The sequence below is a fragment of the Coregonus lavaretus genome (assembly GCF_964263955.1).
Source record: "Coregonus lavaretus genome assembly, chromosome: 7".
Lineage (NCBI taxonomy): Eukaryota > Metazoa > Chordata > Actinopteri > Salmoniformes > Salmonidae > Coregonus > Coregonus lavaretus.
The window spans coordinates 51,133,288-51,150,822 of NC_139994.1; the positions used below are offsets into that span (position 1 = coordinate 51,133,288).

General features: G+C 39.4%; 1 protein-coding gene across 1 annotated transcript; it reads right to left on the minus strand.

The window, feature by feature from the left end:
* Window positions 1–13,781: 13,781 nt before the first annotated feature.
* Window positions 13,782–16,261, minus strand: LOC311131936 (uncharacterized protein). Its single transcript, XM_084165045.1, has 5 exons — window positions 16,214–16,261; window positions 15,685–16,029; window positions 15,198–15,380; window positions 14,978–15,012; window positions 13,782–14,873 (listed from the first exon to the last, which is right to left on the minus strand). Exons 1-5 carry the CDS (start codon window positions 16,254–16,256, stop codon window positions 14,739–14,741), a joined length of 741 nt encoding a protein of 246 aa, XP_084021171.1. The 5' UTR covers window positions 16,257–16,261; the 3' UTR covers window positions 13,782–14,738.
* Window positions 16,262–17,535: the final 1,274 nt, after the last annotated feature.

The following is a 17,535-nucleotide window of genomic DNA, read 5'->3' on the forward strand; positions in this document are numbered from 1 at the left end:
TTACGAAGAGGATGTTATTAATATCAAATAATCGTGACTGCATATCAACTTGAATACAAACCATGTGTTTCCTTTGCAGTGGCGACCTGTTTTGCATGTTATTTTGGCATTAATTTGTGTCACATATCAGTTTGCAAACGATTCCTTGAGTATAGGCGTTGGTAATCTTCTCTAGTTGCGTGGTGATTGGCTCAGTGTTTTGTCACTCATGGTGACACTATGTCACCGCAGAATCTACAGGGAGAGCTAGGATTTACATTAGAAGTGCCCGTCCAAGAAGGCTCAAGGTCATTGGCCACAGATAAAATGACATCAAATCACGTTATATCTACAGTAGCTTTGATTGGACTGATCATGTCAACATCATACTTTCACAATCTTAGATAGCAAGCTAGACAAGCAGTCATCATCATGAATCACGTCGATTATCTACTGGCAAATCCTTTTCAATCCTTGATATGAAGAGAAATGTGACCCGTTTCTGGAAGCTAGGCGTATGTCACACCTCACTACTTCACAGGAGAGGCATTTCAAAAAAATAACTTAATGCGTTTTTTGGCAGAAATGCCTTCTGGAACATGTGAACTTTCATGTGCCTTAATAACAAACTTGTATTCCATCTGTAAATATGAATAGAAATGTTATATTACGAGCCTAGTTGGTTTAGCCATGGAAAAAGACAGGAACCTTCCCGCTAGCCATGATTGGCTGAGATAATGGATGGGCTGGACATGCCGGGGGAGATTAGTTTTTATTTGGTCTGCCATGTAGCATGCTTCTGTCTATAACATGACCTGCTCAGTATGTGTTGACAATCCTTTCTACCGCAGCTTTATTTAAAGATGTAACTTTAGCCATCGAGAACTACAAAGGTTTTGCTACTTTTCTCAACAACATTCATTCATTATTTTTTATTTTTTTTGTCATTTAGCAGACGCTCTTATCCAGAGCGACTTACAGTTAGTGAGTTCATACATTTTTCATACTGGCCCCCCGTGGGAAATGAACCCAGAACCCTGGCGTTGCAAGCGCCATGCTCTACCAACTGAGCTACACAGGGCCATTGATGCCCTGAATTTAGCAGGCACTATTGACAGATCAGTTTGAAAAAGTGATGGGCTACTTTCTGCACACGCCACCGTCAGTGTGAACCGGAGTGACTTGACACAACACTGGCCAAACAAGATGTAGCTACAAACAAAAAGGAGTTAAATGGTTCCAGTCTGCCGGGAAGCGTTTATCCATGTATACGGGTAAGAGTCTAGCTACATGTTCAGATATTATAAGTTTCTAATTTAGTCAGAAAGTCGTTTTCATTGCAAGTTAAAGCGTACTGTTAGCTAGTTAGTGAACGTTAGCTTTCTGGCTCACTAGCCAATGTTACGTATATGATCTGTGTAGTAATATTATTTGAATCAGAAACCATTTGCATTGCTAGTTATAGCCTAATATTAGCTAGCTAGCTAACATTGAATCTAGTTGGTTAGCTTTAGCTACCTGCAGATTCATACTACAGCTATGACAATCAGTTTGCACTGGTAGTAGTATGAGTTGGTATTATGCCGGTTCATTGTTTAGCTAGCTACAGGGCTAAACAAAAGACTCCACTTCGCCAGATGATTACATGACCCATCAAGTTAGCCAGGTGTGTCTGGAGGTGATTACGGCCATCTATTGTCTATACAATAGTGACCCACCCATCCACTTAGCTAGATGTGGCTGGGGGGTGGTTATAGCAATTATTTCACATGACACATCAATTTAGACAAGTGTGTTTGGGTAAGCATCATCTAATAATTATAAAATATTTATAAAATATTTGTATCTGGACACATTCTGTTTTTGATATTGCAAGTTACCATTTCACTGTACCGTTTACATCTTCTGTATCCTGTGCATGTAACAAATAAACATAGATTGTATTTGATATAGTGTGTGTTTACCAGAGATGTTAATGTAAAGAACAACATGACCTGCACCAATGTCAGATTAAGATATAGGCCAAGGACTAGATAAAGTGTATTTTTACCTGAAGTTTTTCCTTATTGTAGGCTACTACTTTTACCTCTTTTGGTCTTGAAATCTTTGGTTGTTTACTACACTACTCACTCTGTTTAGCACATGGCCTCACATGTGAATCCTTAAAGAGATGGGTGGGGCTAAGGCTTAAGAGGGTGTGAACAATGCTGGATGGGTGTAGAAAAAGAAGAGCTCTCCAGTAGATGTACCAAAACATTCAATGGCCATTTTCTCAAAAGTGGGGTTACAAGTTTATCAACTTTCAAAGCAGAATTACTTTCCCATTGTTCATCAACTGTAGTGTATGATATCCCATTTTCTAGCTCTGAGTCTCTACTTTTATCCAATGTAAAACACATAATTTCTAACTTTGCTACATAGGACTGAATCCAGGTGGTGGGTCACAAATTATAGATAAAAAGTATCGGTGCTCATCGGCCATTGGACATAAACATTGCACAACAAGTCAGAAAAATTGCACATTCAACAATGAGTGGTTTGGAAGGAATCAGTGGCTAACTGCAAGGTTGCAAAGCAATCACTATTTTGCTTCCCCTGCCTGCTATTCAGTGGAGAGGGTGTGTGGTCCAAGTCTGGGTTTAAGGATTTAAAACATATGTCTGAAAGGGTCTCTTTTCCAAGCTTAAAAGGATCAACATTCACACGCAACACCATGGGCCAGAAAAGGTTGAACACATTGGCCATGTTGTCAATCCAGCATGACTTCTGCTGCATTCAAAACAACTGGAAACTCGGAACTGGGAAATCTCAGACCTCAGTGAGTTCAAGACAACTTGGAACTCTGGAAAAAAAACAAGCTCAGACTGGGTAAATAAGTTTTGAAAGGTCAAAAAAATCGAATCAATCACCACTTAAATGATAGCCTAACTTATGAGAACAGTACTAAAGAGACAAGAGGGATATCAAACCTCATTTGTCACTTTCCATGGAAGCAAAAGTTTTAAATGTTACGTTTTTTTGTCAAAGCTAGCTAATCTTCCTCCAACATCGGACACCCCCTAACTTCGGACACTCTCTAGTGGTTGGAGGACTAAATCACCTCGAGCTCAACATTTAAATGGACTTTAAAATATTGGTAAGTTTTGCGACTAACGACACCCTTCTAGCTAGTTAAGTTAGGTTTTGAGAGTTTTCAAAAAAGTTATATATGTACACATTTTATGGAACATGCTGCATATTGTAAAATTCGACTGCGCGACAGACCACAGATAATTTAATATCCAACTTTTTACCTCTGAAATATAGCTAACAGATTTTCTAATGTTGCTAGCTTAGTTGCTAAATGTTGATAGAACTGCTAAGACAGCAAAAACGAAAGAAATTGTAAGCGTTAGATAATACATATCATGAAAACAGCTGCCTGTTGTCAAGCTTTACCGTATCAAAATTGGAGTCCTCTGACGGAGGCGTTTTGCACAATCTGCAAAAATTTATTTGGAACTTTGAACCATGAACTTTTTGACACCTATCACTGTTGGCTATGTTTTATCTTACAACAGCTACATAGAGGCAGTATTTAGTCAAACATGGGTACACTTTCAGTTATTGTGAACACTTTCATCACCTTTCAATGCCTTAGCTTTGAAATGTAAATGTTTATACATATTCAGATTGAGTTATCTTTCTAAAATGTGTATGGTATGCCAAGTTATTTAGCTACATGTATTTACCACTACAGCATGGAGAAAGTCAAGAGGAAGCAATGGAGTGAGGTGGACATGTTCCATGCCATGGAGGACTGTGGGGCAGGGATGGCTATCTGCCAGGCTGCCAAGGTTAGGCATCTTTTGTTTTTAGGAGATTACCATGTGTATGTGAATTTTATCTGCTAGTAACAGTTTTATTTTCTTATCTACCAAGGTGCATGGTGTACCTCGGCAGACCCTGGTGGACAGGCTGAGCGGCCGGGTGACCCATGGTTGTCGCAGTGGACCACCCACATTGCTTGCACCAGAGGATGAAAAGTCTCTGGTCAGAGGATGAAAAGCAGGTGTTTATGTATGTAGGTTGGTGGACTGACTGTTCTTAATGTGTGTGATGTAAATGTGGTAATGCCAAAACAAACATTTTCATCCTGGATGGACAATTATATATTCTATTCTATTGTAGGTTTCGGCACCCAGGGGAAACAATCCCACCATGGGGGAAGAGGTGGTGGGAAATGTTCAGGAGGAGGCGCAAGAACCTGAGCTTGAGGAGGCCGGACACCCTGGACATGGGGAGAGCTGAGTGTGCCACACATCCGACGATGGACACCTTCTTCACTTCTTATGAAAACCACTTGGAGGAGAGTGGGTTGAGGGAGAAACCCAGACAAATCTATAACTGCGATGAGTCTGGGTTTCGTAGTGACCAGAGCAGGCACAAAGTGCTGGCTCCCTGGGGCGCAAAACACGTGTACCAGCAGGCTCCGGGGACCAAGGAGCACATCACAGTGCTGGCCTGCTTTAACGCAGCTGGGGAGGACGTCCCCCCCGTTTATCATCTACCCCAAGAGTTTCCCCGGTGGCCACTACACACTGGGAGGCCAACCCAAGCCTTGTATGGACGGTCAAGCAGTGGCTACATTGATGGGGACCTGTTCAGGAAGTGGTTTCAGCACTTCATTAAGCATGCAGTGAAAGAGCGCCCCCTCCTTCTCCTCTTCGATGGGCACAAGAGCCACATGGACCCGGAGGTGCTCGCGGCGGCACTAAGGGAAGGGGTTATACTTATTTTTCTTCCACCACACTGCACCCATGTCCTGCAGCCGCTGGATGTGGCATACTTTGGCCCTTTAAAGGCTGAGTTCTCTAAGGTAGCTGGAGACCTTAGCCATTTTGACCACTCCTACATGGTAAACAAATCAGAATTTGCCAGAGTATTCCGCTACCCGTACCAGCGACCATTGACGCCATCGCCTCTGCTGGACCCCCTGCTGGAACCACTCCGGACAGCTGCATCACCACTGCCAGTGCCTCCCAGTGTGAAACACCTGTAGGAGCCGCCGGAGTCCCCAGCTGCAGAAGAAGGCCACGTGCCTACTCTCCCGGCCACACCATCGTCGGCCCCTCAACCCCACCATTACAAACACCAGCTCCTCCAAGCCATCGTCGGCGGTTTTGTCCACCACCACCACAATGCACACCACCCTCCATGTCTGTCACCACCAACACGGCCTCCTCTGGACCAACTGCCTCCTCCGTCTCCCCTAGTCACACCACCATAGCAGCCTCGTCTGGTGTCCCTGCCCCCTGCAATTTGAATACCGCCACCTCCACAGGTAAACACATGTTAAATTACGAAAAAATGACTGTTTGTAATCTGTTTTATAAAACAGCAATGTAAAAAAAAAAATCTCTCTTTACATATCTACAGTCCATAGCACCAGCCCTCAAGTCATATCCACCTCCTCCAAAACCTCTGCAGCTTCCTCCAGAGGTATTGATGTAAAAAAGTTGAAAAGGGTTTTCATGCAACATGCTCTGTCTAACACTAATTTTTCTCAAACTGCAGCACGGAAAAGAAAGAGAAAAGCTCCACCGGTCACGTTTGTCATGCCACCCATGGCACCACTCTCAGGTACTTCATAATCTGTTTTTCTCTCTCTCAGTTGTATCAATGACAATGTGCAACAGTGTAGTAAAACCACCATGACGGACAACACGATGATCTAGTTGGTTAAGTTGTTATTTGGACAAATATTTGCTGATAGTAGCTAGTTACCACCAAGTCAGATAGCGTTCTTATTTGTCATCACAAAGGACATGATTTTAATAAAATAAAATAAAACATAGTAATTTAGAACTTTTTGATCTATTCTCGTTAAATCATAATATATCGCATATTCTTATATCACTCTTTCAGTGATTCAATGGCGGAGGATCAGTTGCTTCTCAATACATTTTAACTATTGCATCTTGATTATGTGAAGAGGATATATGCCTGATAATGAAAAATGAAGAATCGTCCTCTACTCTAGCGATGTAAAATCACGTGATCATCTCTTAAGTAACCCTCGACTTCAAGCACTCAATTGCAATTGAACTATACCAATCTGCCTCTTCATAACCCCCTTCACTGCCCATCAATTTATTTTGGTGTCATGGGTTGGATTGATAGGGCTTTAATATTATGTCCCTAGTTCTCAGCATATTACACTTGGAATGATGATGGTGTTCTGAGCACCCTTACTCTGAAAGCATCTCTGGAGAGATATTCTTGGCACAGCCTGCAGGAACCTAACCATGTAAGACAGGAATCAGGATCAGTTGTGGGTTGTATGAAACTCCAGGATAAAGATGTGATCAATTTAGGTAGCTACACAGTATAGGAAAATATCTCTTGATGTGTGTCCTTAGTTTAGGCTGGGCATGGACAGGTAATACCGTTTTATATAATTCATTTCCAAACTAACAAGCAACATGTCAACCAAATGTCTAAAGTGTTTTTATTACAGGGGCAATCTGGGATTCGTACATCATTTTGGGACTTTAAAATCAACAATATATAGCCATTGATTCTTAAAGATTATAACTTATAAATGTTTCATTAGCATAGTTCAACTGTCTTACCCCATCAGAACCCAAAATATAAGCTTGTTTTACTTGATTGTTTGTAGACAATGTAATTGGAAACCACCACTGTTGTCTATAGCTTCAAAACTTGGTTAAAACCAATGTTGTGTATAAACCCTGGATGACTAAAGGGGCGCTTTATTAAAGCCACCGCACAGCCATCTTGGTACTCCTCCATTGTAAAAATGATTTTGGAAGCCATACATTTATTGATGTCTTTATTCTATTACAGACTCCTTAATGTGTACTTTTAAATTATATTATGTGAGCTAAACATAAAATGTATACAAACATTTTCCTTAAAGGAAAACTCCAACCAAAAACTATCTGTTGGTATTTGTTTCATTAGTCCATTGCTGACATAGTCCCAAAATGTTTTGCTTGTCAGCAATCAAGTTTTCAAGATATGTAACTTTCAAAATATATAAATCATCCCTGTATGATGCATTTTGCATCATTTGATGCTGAGTTTTGCATCATATAATGCAAAATGCATCATTCAGAGACAAGCAAAACATTTTGGGACTATGTCAACAATGGACTAATGAAACAAATATCAAAACATAGTTTTGGGTGGATATATTTTTTTTTTACTAATGTTACTGGCCCCACTACAACAGCAAATACTTAAATACATGTGATTTCTGTCCTTGAAACATTTAATTGAAATATTGTAGAATTCCATTAATTTCTATGGAGGACTGCTCCTACTGAGGAGTGCCAATATGGCCGACCAGGGTGTGTCAAGGCCTCTCAATGGCCAATGCATAGCATCAGCAATCCAGGGTTTATATACATCATTGGTTAAAACCCTCATGGAGCGTCAGTCTTTTCATCTGTAGGTCCATCTGAATTTGAGCGGTTACATTTCTCCTGCCCCATCCCTCAGCTGTAAACCAAAAAATATGTCTGGGTTTTAGTTTTTGAATCCCAGAGTCTTTTTAGATCATCAGGTTCATTTTGATCTGGGTTCAATGTTTGTAAGAAATCTGCCCCCTGGTGAGTTATAAGAGTATAATTCATTAATGTGTACTGAAGCCTATACTGTAAATAGTTGTAGTGGTTTGTACAGCTGTACTACTTGAATACTTGGTTTTAAAAGTGTAGAGTCCTAATAAACTTTTTCCCCTGAATGTGTCATGTCCTCATAATAAAATAATTGAAACCATAATCTTGTTTCTTCACTCTGGTTTGATAGTGTCCTTTCCAAACGAGGGTACTGTACATATAATGTTGGAAGGCTAACCAGGCTAAACTACAGATAATGTGGTTACAGATAATCTATCCTTTTCTATAAACCAACATATAGCCATCATCATATGACTGGTGATGAAAAAGTATGAAAATGTATGCACTCACTACTGTAAATCGCTCTGGATAAGAGCGTCTGCTAAATGACTAAATGATGAGATCCTTTGTGTGCCTGTGGTCTGTTCCCTTTGTGGAAGCTTACTGCCCCCTGCTGGATAGGTGGTGTACATACAGATCAATGAAGTCAAGACATCACCACAGAGCAGGGTTTCCCAAACTCGGTCCTGGCTAGCCCAGATTCCCAATCTCCCAACCTCATAACTAGCTACCAAGAAGCCATTTCAGGCTATCAATCAAGTTAGAGTAGCTAGCTTGTCTAACGATCTTAGCTCGCGTGGCTGCTGGCAATGTTGGTAGACTTTAGAAAAGCAAGCAATAACTAATTGTACTGAATAAGACTCACATTATTTTCAATCTTTTACCCAGATTTTAACAGAGATGCAGAGAAGCATATTTCGTTTATTGAAAAAAAATACCACCTGTCAGGAGGATACAGACAGCTCAAGTGGTATGCTTAGATATGCAGAAAAATATACATATATATATATATATTTTTTTTTTACATAGAATTAAGCATAATGATTCTGGCTCTAGATTGCAGGAAATAACTGTTTAAGGTGTTTGAAAAATTCTCAAATTTACGGACCGGGGCCTAGCTCCTCTACCGACCACCACGCAGACATTCTCACATACTTTGTGCCCCCTCTGATTTTTTGGGGTGCATGACGCCCCTAGTCACATGTGAATGACCACACAAAATGGCAGGAGCCATTTAAGTAGAAACACCAATCATTACCCTGAAATGATACAGAACCTTTCTTCCTTCTCATACAGATGAGGAGGACAACGATGGCGATCAAACTCAAGATGTTGGACACAATTAAAGCCAGGAGCTTGTGGTTTAAAGGAAGTTGTTGATATTCCTTCTTAGAAACACAGGTATACATGTTACATTTTGTAAGCTTCATCTTCGACCCTTTTACAGTTCAGAGTTGCATCAGCAAATTTATTTTAGAGTTTGATTGGTCTTGAAATATGACAGATCATTGATGAATTATAACAGAATAAAATCTAAATTTAGAGGTTCAAAACAAAATACCTTCAACGTCCAGCTTGGTCCCGTTCCCAGTATCTCCCCACGAGGCCACAGCACAGTGGTAAGTCCCAGCACAAGGAGGCTGAGGTTGATCTTGGGGAGGTTGTAGACATGTTGATCACTCCTATTTTCATGGGTGTAAATGATTCTGGATGGGATTCTCCTGAGCCATGTCTGAACCAATAGACACTGTGTTCTCCTACACAGGTCTCAGTGTGTATTGTACAGTTCAGAGTCACAGAGTCTCCTGTCTGGACCGACTCAGATACAGGCTGCTGAGTAAGATGCTGGTTCCTGGAATCTGCACCTTTTATAACACAGTAAAACCAAGGTTCTCATAATTTTGTTTGTTTTAATATAACCACTTAAAGAGCTTGATAGTCACATGATAATACACACCCTTTCCGAAGATCATGGCATCATAATCTCGTGTGGCACAGTAATACATCCCCATATCTGATGGTCTGGCATCTTCAATAGTCAGCACAAAACTAGCTCCACTCTTCCTTGCTACAAACCGGGTGCTGTTGTTAAACTCCCCATAGAATGTTGGATTGTTGGAGTGAATGTAAAGCGATAGTATGCAGACTGAAGCTTGTTTCACTGTCATCTTGAACCAGTTTTAGTAACTTCCTTCGGTTTCTGAGATGAAACATTCCAAATCAACTGTGTATCCAGAGATTAGACTGTCTGATGGTAGTAGACCACCCTTTAAAAAGGATAAAAACAAGGACTGACATTACTTGAATATCTTGACGTTATTTAGTCTCTTCTCACCCCTCTATTCTGTCAGCATTTTCGAATGCAGTTCGTTTTCATACATATGGATTCCTTAAACCTACAAAATGTTTTAAACATAGTTGCGTCATTGTATAATTCCACCTCTGATGACAGCATCTCCTCATGCGTAGACTAGTCGTCCTTTGTGTCAGATGGGAGTGAGAGTCAGGAGGTTATGGGTGTCTTTTTATACACAACTGGAGTGTGGGTGCACAGGCCTGATTGGCTGCTGTGACGTCAGTAAACACATAGAACAGGACAGCCGTACCCTCCCCTCTGATGCTACATGAGAACAGTTTCTGTTGTCTTCAAAAAGCTATCGAGAGATAAGCACACCCTATGGAACATATGCAAATATGCATGCCCTCAATTTAGATCTTGAATTTGAATATTTATGGTAATATGGCATGATTATTATTGGCAAGCTCCAATTTACACACTCATAAACAGCGATGGAAACAGTACCCAATTGTCATACTTGAGTAAAAGTAAAGATTCCTTAATAGAAAATGACTCAAGTAAAAGTGAGTCACCCAGTAAAACACTACTTAAGTAAAAGTAAAAAAGTATTTGGTTTGAGATATACTTAAGTATCAAAAGTAAATGTAATTGCTAAAATATACTTAAGTATCAAAAGTAAAAGTAAACGTATAAATCATTTAAAATTCTTTATATTAAGCAAACCAGATGGCATCATTTTAACATTTACGGATAGCCAGGGGCACACTCCAACACTCAGACATAATTTACAAACGAAGCATTTGTGGTTAGTGAGTCCGCCAGATCAGAGGCAGTAGGGACGACCAGGGATGTTCTCTTGATAAGTGCGTGAATTGGACCATTTTCCTGTCAAAATGTAACTAGTACTTTTGGGTGTCAGGGAAAATGTATAGAGTAAAAAGTAAATTATTTTCTTTAGGAATGTAGTGAAGTAAAAGTAAAAGTAGTCAAAAATATAAATAGTAAAGTAAAGTACAGATACCACAAAAAACTACTTAAGTAGTACTTTCAAGTATTTTTACTTAAGTACTTTACACCACTGCTCATAAAGGTATTAGTAGCATTTACATTATCATTAACATTTTTCATTGGTATTACAACTGCTTTCTCCAGCAATTTAATTCAAGAAACTTGGACATTGTGGCAAATAATTTTACATCAGACAGAAAGAATACTATTGGTGCACTTAAAAAATATATGTATTAGACTGTTTAATATATACACTGAAAAGTGCTTTGACATTTACATATTGTCTCATTCTGATTATCTAAAAATTACCAATATAGGCCCTGACCAGCAGGGGGAAGCTTGCGCTGTACTTCCTCATACCTACTTTCACTACATCTCTATAGGGCTCACACAAAGATATTGTATGTATATAATTTTTATATCCTCAATACTTTCTCAAGTTATTGAAAGCATTCTGATTGATGTCAGGCATCAAATGTGATATAAAGTATTTTGTTTCCTTTGTCAGATATCGTGACAACAACAGGTTGTGGTCTGCATATAAGCATGTGGTATGAAAGAGGGTTTGGTGAAGGTGGGGGCTGAGACCTTGGTTGCATCCAAAATGGCACCGTATTCCCTATATAGTGCACATACCTTTGACCAGAGGCACTTTTTTTGACCAGGGCCCATAGGGTGCAATTTCAGAAGTACACTTGTAATTTGGTTGATGCTGTAGGTAGATAACAGTTTTGTCAGCTAAAGGTAAACTAAGCCTTGATGAGTGCACGGCCCACCCTCCTGCCTCCCTGAAAAGTAACAATATGAAAACTATGGGCTGAAAGTGTTGGACCTGAGGGTTGGTTATCAACCTCCTCAGAATCCCTCTGTCCAGCAGAAATAGTGAAATCGAGTACATGTTGAACAAAGACACCACAAGGCTTGTCAAAGGCCTTAGCAACACAATTAGCAACATCATTATTTGCATGCAAATCAAACTGCTTTTGTAACAAACCATAACAATTCTCAGAAAGAGCTTACACCTAAAAAGATACTCCTTCACATTTGTATACTCCCAATACTTTCTCAAGTTATTGAAAGCTTTTAATGTTATGTCATTTATATGTTATGCCATTTATAACATACTATTACCTCTGCAAGATGAATATCGTGACAACAACAGGTTGTGGTCTGCATAAATGTGGTATGAGTGTGGTTCAGAGAGACAGAGAGTTTGAAGAAGTGTGGGGGTGGGGACCTTGGTTTCATCCGAAAGGGCACCTTGTATTCCTTACATAGTGTACTACTTTTGGCAAGGGCCCTGGCTCTGGTCAACAATGGTCCTGCATGGTCAAACGTAGTGCATACCCCTTGACTTTTTCCACATTTTGTTGTGTTACAGCCTGAATACAATGTATTAAATTGAGATTTTTTTGTCACTGGCCTACTCCATAATGTCAAAGTGGAATTTTTACAAATTAATTAAAAATGAAAAGCTGAAATTTCTTGAGTCAATAAGTATTCAATCCCTTTGTTATGGCAAGCCAAAATTAGTTCAGAAGTAAAACTTTTCTTAACAAGTCACATAATAATAGTGTTTAACATGATTTTTGAATGACTACCTCATCTCTGTACCCCACACATACAATTATCTGAAAGGTCCCTCAGTCGAGCAGTGAATTTCAAACTCAGATTCAACCACAAAGACCAGGGAGGTTTTCCAATGTCTCGCATAGAAGGGCACCTATTGGTAGTTGGGTAACAAAAGCAGACATTGAATACCCCTTTGAGAATGGGGAAGTTATTAATTATACTTTGGACGGTGTATCAATACACCCAATCACTACAAAGATACAGGCGTCATTCCTAACTCAGTTGCCGGAGAGGAAGGAAACCACTCAGGCATTACACAGTATTTTGTGTAGATCGTTGACAAACAATGACAATTAAAACCATTTGAATCCCACTTTGGGGTGTGAATACTTTCTGAAGGCACTGTATAAGGAATAGGGTGCCATTTCTGTTGGAGACCTTGTTTGATTGATGTTATAAGTAGATAACGGTTTTGTCAGGTAAGTGTAAACTAAGCTTTGATAAGTGACAATATGAAACTATGGGCAGAAAGTGTTGGAGGTCAAATAAGATCAAAATAATTGGTTATTGGTTATCAGAATCCCTGTGTCCAGAAAAAATACAGAAATCGTAAAAGTGCATGTTGACCAAAGTCACCACACGGCTTATCACAGGCCTTAGGAGCACAATTAGTAACATAATTATCTATGCGAATGCATCAGATGAGTCTGCTGAGAGCATTGACACCTGCCTCAGCACGTTCAACATTAGAGCAGTAGGCCTATTGTTGATGGATGCATTCCCTATGCATGCAAACACATCATGGATGCACTATGATTGAAGTAGGCCTACAAGTGCACCAAAGTGTTCAAGATGTGGAATAAAACACATTTTATTAGCTTTTTGAACATAGCCCACTAAATGTATGGTTATTTTACTAAACAGCAGATGGCGGTGTACAGGTGTCCCAAACCCCAGGTGTCCACCATACCTTTGTACATCATGCGTTCAAATAAATTCAACCATACAAATTATGATAACAACAACAGATAATGTTTTGAAGTATCATCGTTTTTGACTTTCTGTCTGTCTGTCTGTCTGTCTGTCTGTCTGTCTGTCTGTCTGTCTGTCTGTCTGTCTGTCTGTCTGTCTGTCTGTCTGTCTGTCTGTCTGTCTGTCGGCCTGTCTGTCTGTCTGTCTGTCTGTCTGTCTGTCTGTCTGTCTGTCTGTCTGTCTGTCTGTCTGTCTGTCTGTCTGTCTGTCTGTCTGTCTGTCTGTCTGTCTGTCTGTCTGTCTGTCTGTCTTCCTGCGGTTCAGGTTGCTTGTCTTCAGCAGAGAAAGCGCGTTTACCACAGTGGAAATGAACTTGGCCTATCAGTGTCACCATTATATACACAACATAAAATAAAATAAAATAATTTTATACAAACAATATGTAAAAAAAAAAATGTATTTTATTGTTTATTTCCCCTTCAAGATACAGTACAATACATTACAAGTATAATGAGTTTGGTCAAAAGGGCCCCAGTTTTGTTGCAGTTTGCGTCCTAAATCTTATTTACACAAAGTTACAGATATTCACCCAGGGCTATGTCATCTTTAATTTCAAAAGGTGGTAAAATATTGGGAATCAATTCTAAATAATCGTTTTTAAAATGGATTGCTATCTTTCTGTCCAGACTATAAGAGGCCCAGTGATGTTCACCTCAGGAGGTCTCACTCTACACTGAGCTGCTCCTTCCTGTCACTCACACCACAGGAAGTGATGCTAACTCTCCCCTCCTCTATTAAAAAAAATATACAGTACCAGTCAACATTTTAGACACACCTACTCATTCCAGGGTTTTCTTTTATTTTTTTTATTTTTTACATTGTAGAATAATAGTGAAGACACCAAAACTATTAAATAAAACATATGGAATCATGTAGTAACCAAAGAAGTGTTAAACAAATCAAAATATATTTTATATTTGAGATTCTTCAAAGTAGCTACCCTTTGCCTTGATGACAGCTTTGCACACTATACGTTTAGTTCTGTTAGATCATTTTCATCAGCTCACATAACTTTAAGAATTTTGAAGCATTTATGTAATCAAAACAAGCACATAAAGGCTTCATAATTCATAAAGGTCATGTTAACTGACTGAACAAAACGTATAAGATCTCCTAAGCCTGTGTTTTTCCTCAGACCTTATTTCGTTGTTTATCCAAAAACTCTCCAAAAACCCCATTAATTTCCCCATAGGCTTTGACCAACGAGCCATGGCTAACTCATTTCTGTTTTTTAGGACTAAAAGCTAGCGAGCTCTATAGGGATACAGAGCACCACAACAACAATCAGTCAATTCTATATTACAAGCAAAAAACAACTATTCTACAGATTATATTCGTTCTTCATCAGTGCTACATTGATATCAACATTAAAACATTTGACATTATCTTGTGGAAGCATAAACAACATTAGGCTCCGTCTCCATCATTTGACGTTTAGCTGTCTTCTTATTTCTCGGCCTCTTCTGACGGAAACTCAGTGCTGCGTAGTTCAGAGAGTCTGGGTTCTGATCCGGATCCTGTAGAAAATATATAGTATGATTACACATATCACACAAATCTCAACAAAACACACAATACTAATCATGTACGAAAAACAAGCAAATACAACAGTTTTTATTACCTGGCTATTTTGTGGCTTCAGTTCAGCCCCGATATCTGAATAAGAACATCATTATTTGGGTGAGTACACAAACAGTTATTTAAACATACATTTTACACTGTGTTACCGTACAGACATTTGGTCAGAGAGAAATATCCCGTGCATGTGGTTTTCTCTCAATTTATCATCTAAAATCTGACACATGCGCCTTGCTGAAAATGTTTATGGTGCTCAAATGTACCTATGTTGTGTGTTTTTGCGTCTCGTCTGATCTTGAGGACCAGGATGAGGATGACTATCAGGAGGACAGCAGTCAAAAAACCCAGGATCACAACCAGGGGAAGGAGGTACATGGTTCCATTACACTCTCCTAGGTACATGTCATCACCCTCTGCTACAGGACCGATAGTTCCATTACACTCTCCTATTACATGAAATGTAATTCAATCAGTCTGTGACAGAGCAAAACATTTTGATTCTTTTTTAAAACATGGCTTTGAATCTACATGAGAAAGAAAGAGAAACTCAATGTCTTTAGATTACTGGTATTTCCTCACCTCCGTTGTTCCCTATAACATCAACATTAGCAAGAATATATAAGTATTTTTTCTCAATTATAATTATACAAAATATGGCCAGCAATGGTTTGCCTTTGTTTCATGACTCCTGATTAGGTTGATAAACATTTTCAAATGTATGAAAAGCCAAATAAATTGTTCAAAATGTACCTTGTATTTTTAGAACTGTTGCGTTGACAAAGAACATGTGGCTATGTGGAAACAATCCACAGAAATACAGGCCACAGTCAGCTATTTCCACTTCTGTGATTTTGAGAAAGATACTGGTGTTGTTGCTGAACATTTCAAAATGGCTCCATTGAAAACCATTGTGGAGATCAGCTGTTGAATTAAAGCCGTACATAGATGAGATACAGACAGGCTCTGATCCGTTGACTTGCTTGAACCATGCTGTGTGTCCCACAGCCGTTGTAACATTGGAGCACTGCAAGAAGATGGTATCCCCAGTACGGACCTCCACAGTCTGAGACTGAGAAACCAAAACAGAGTCCAAACCTGAAACACAGAGAACAAAGTCCTATGTTAATGATTATAATCGTTGATGTCACATGTACATGTTAGAAAAAAGTGTTGCACTAAACGTTATCATGCAATGCACTCTGATCTGCTCATCTTAGGTTCTAGGACGGATGATGCAATCAATCTTATTCTCGATGTTAATTAACAGTTTCCTACTTACTCAATCCATAGAGCAGTATAGCTGGTAGGAAGGTTCTCACCATTCTTTGTTTAGATCTATTCTACTCTGTCTGGTTGTGAATCAGAGAACACCTCTTCATTCACTCTGAGATCACAGTGAGATCAAAGGGGATTTCATTGGTAGGGGGCGTTGTAGTTTGTGTCTGACCACAATGTCTATTTACGGAAAGCAGAAGTGACACTCTTAAAGGCGTTTTTAGACAATTTTATATTTATGTGGAATCAAAGTGGAGATTGGTGACTTACAGTAAAACATACCACAGTGTTTAACATGTTTGAGGGGGGGGGGGGTGTATTTGAATTAATGGGTGACCACAAGGCTTCACCCGATCAGGATTAGTGCTGCTGGTAATGCTTTATTTGGATAGTCCCCTATATATGGTCCATAGTTGATCAACTAACTATCAACTAACCCTAACCGTAGCCCTAGCCCTAACCCTAGGCTAACTCTAACTCTAACCCACCCTGGCTGAAGCTACAGATGTAAGAACTTTTTCCACGTTTGAGCCAAGCTCTGATACAGCAACATACAGCAGTTGAAGAACAATCACACAGTCATGTTGTTCAAGATGGACTTTGGAGGAAAAGGTACAGTAATTATTACTATTCTATTTAATTTAAGTTGAAAAGATGGTTGATTCATATACATATAATCATTGTAGGTAAAACGTGTACAAATTACAAACAGATTAGAATGTTTTTCACCTCGTGATTATTCATAACTTCAGAGTTCACTGTTAGAAGCAGGACTGATGATAGAGTAGGTTGTCCTCTTCCTTCTGTCTGCTGGTCTCAGAACAGCCAATCAGGCCTGACTAGTACACACATGATGGGATCTATCTACAGAGGAGGACAATGACTAAACTCTGTAAATTATTTGCAGCAGGTAGAGGCAGCTGTAATAGTGGAAACTTACTATTGAAACGGAGGATCATGCCTATGTACAGTTGAAGTCGGAAGTTTACACACACTTAGGTTGGAGTCATTAAAACTCGTTTTTCAACCACTCCACAAATTTCTTGTTAACAAACTGTAGTTTGGGCAAGTCCGTTAGGACATCTACTTTGTGCATGACACAAGTAATTTTTCCAACAATTGTTAACAGACAGATTATTTCACTTATAATTCACTGTTTCACAATTCCAGTGGGTCAGAAGTTTACATACACTAAGTTGACTGTGCCTTTAAACAGCTTGGAAAATTCCAGAAAATGATGTCATGGCTTTAGAAGCTTCTGATAGGCTAATTGACATCATTTGAGTCAATTGGAGGTGTACCTGTGGATGTATTTCAAGGCCTACC

Coding starts and splice junctions, on each gene's coding strand:
- LOC311131936 (XM_084165045.1), bottom strand. CDS start 16,256: ATGGTGAGAACCTTCCTACCAGCTATACTGCTCTATGGATTGA. Junction 16,030..16,213: donor TATACTGCTCTATGGATTGA/GTAAGTAGGAAA, acceptor TCTGTGTTTCAG/GTTTGGACTCTGTTTTGGTT. Junction 15,013..15,197: donor CGCAAAAACACACAACATAG/GTACATTTGAGC, acceptor GTTCTTATTCAG/ATATCGGGGCTGAACTGAAG.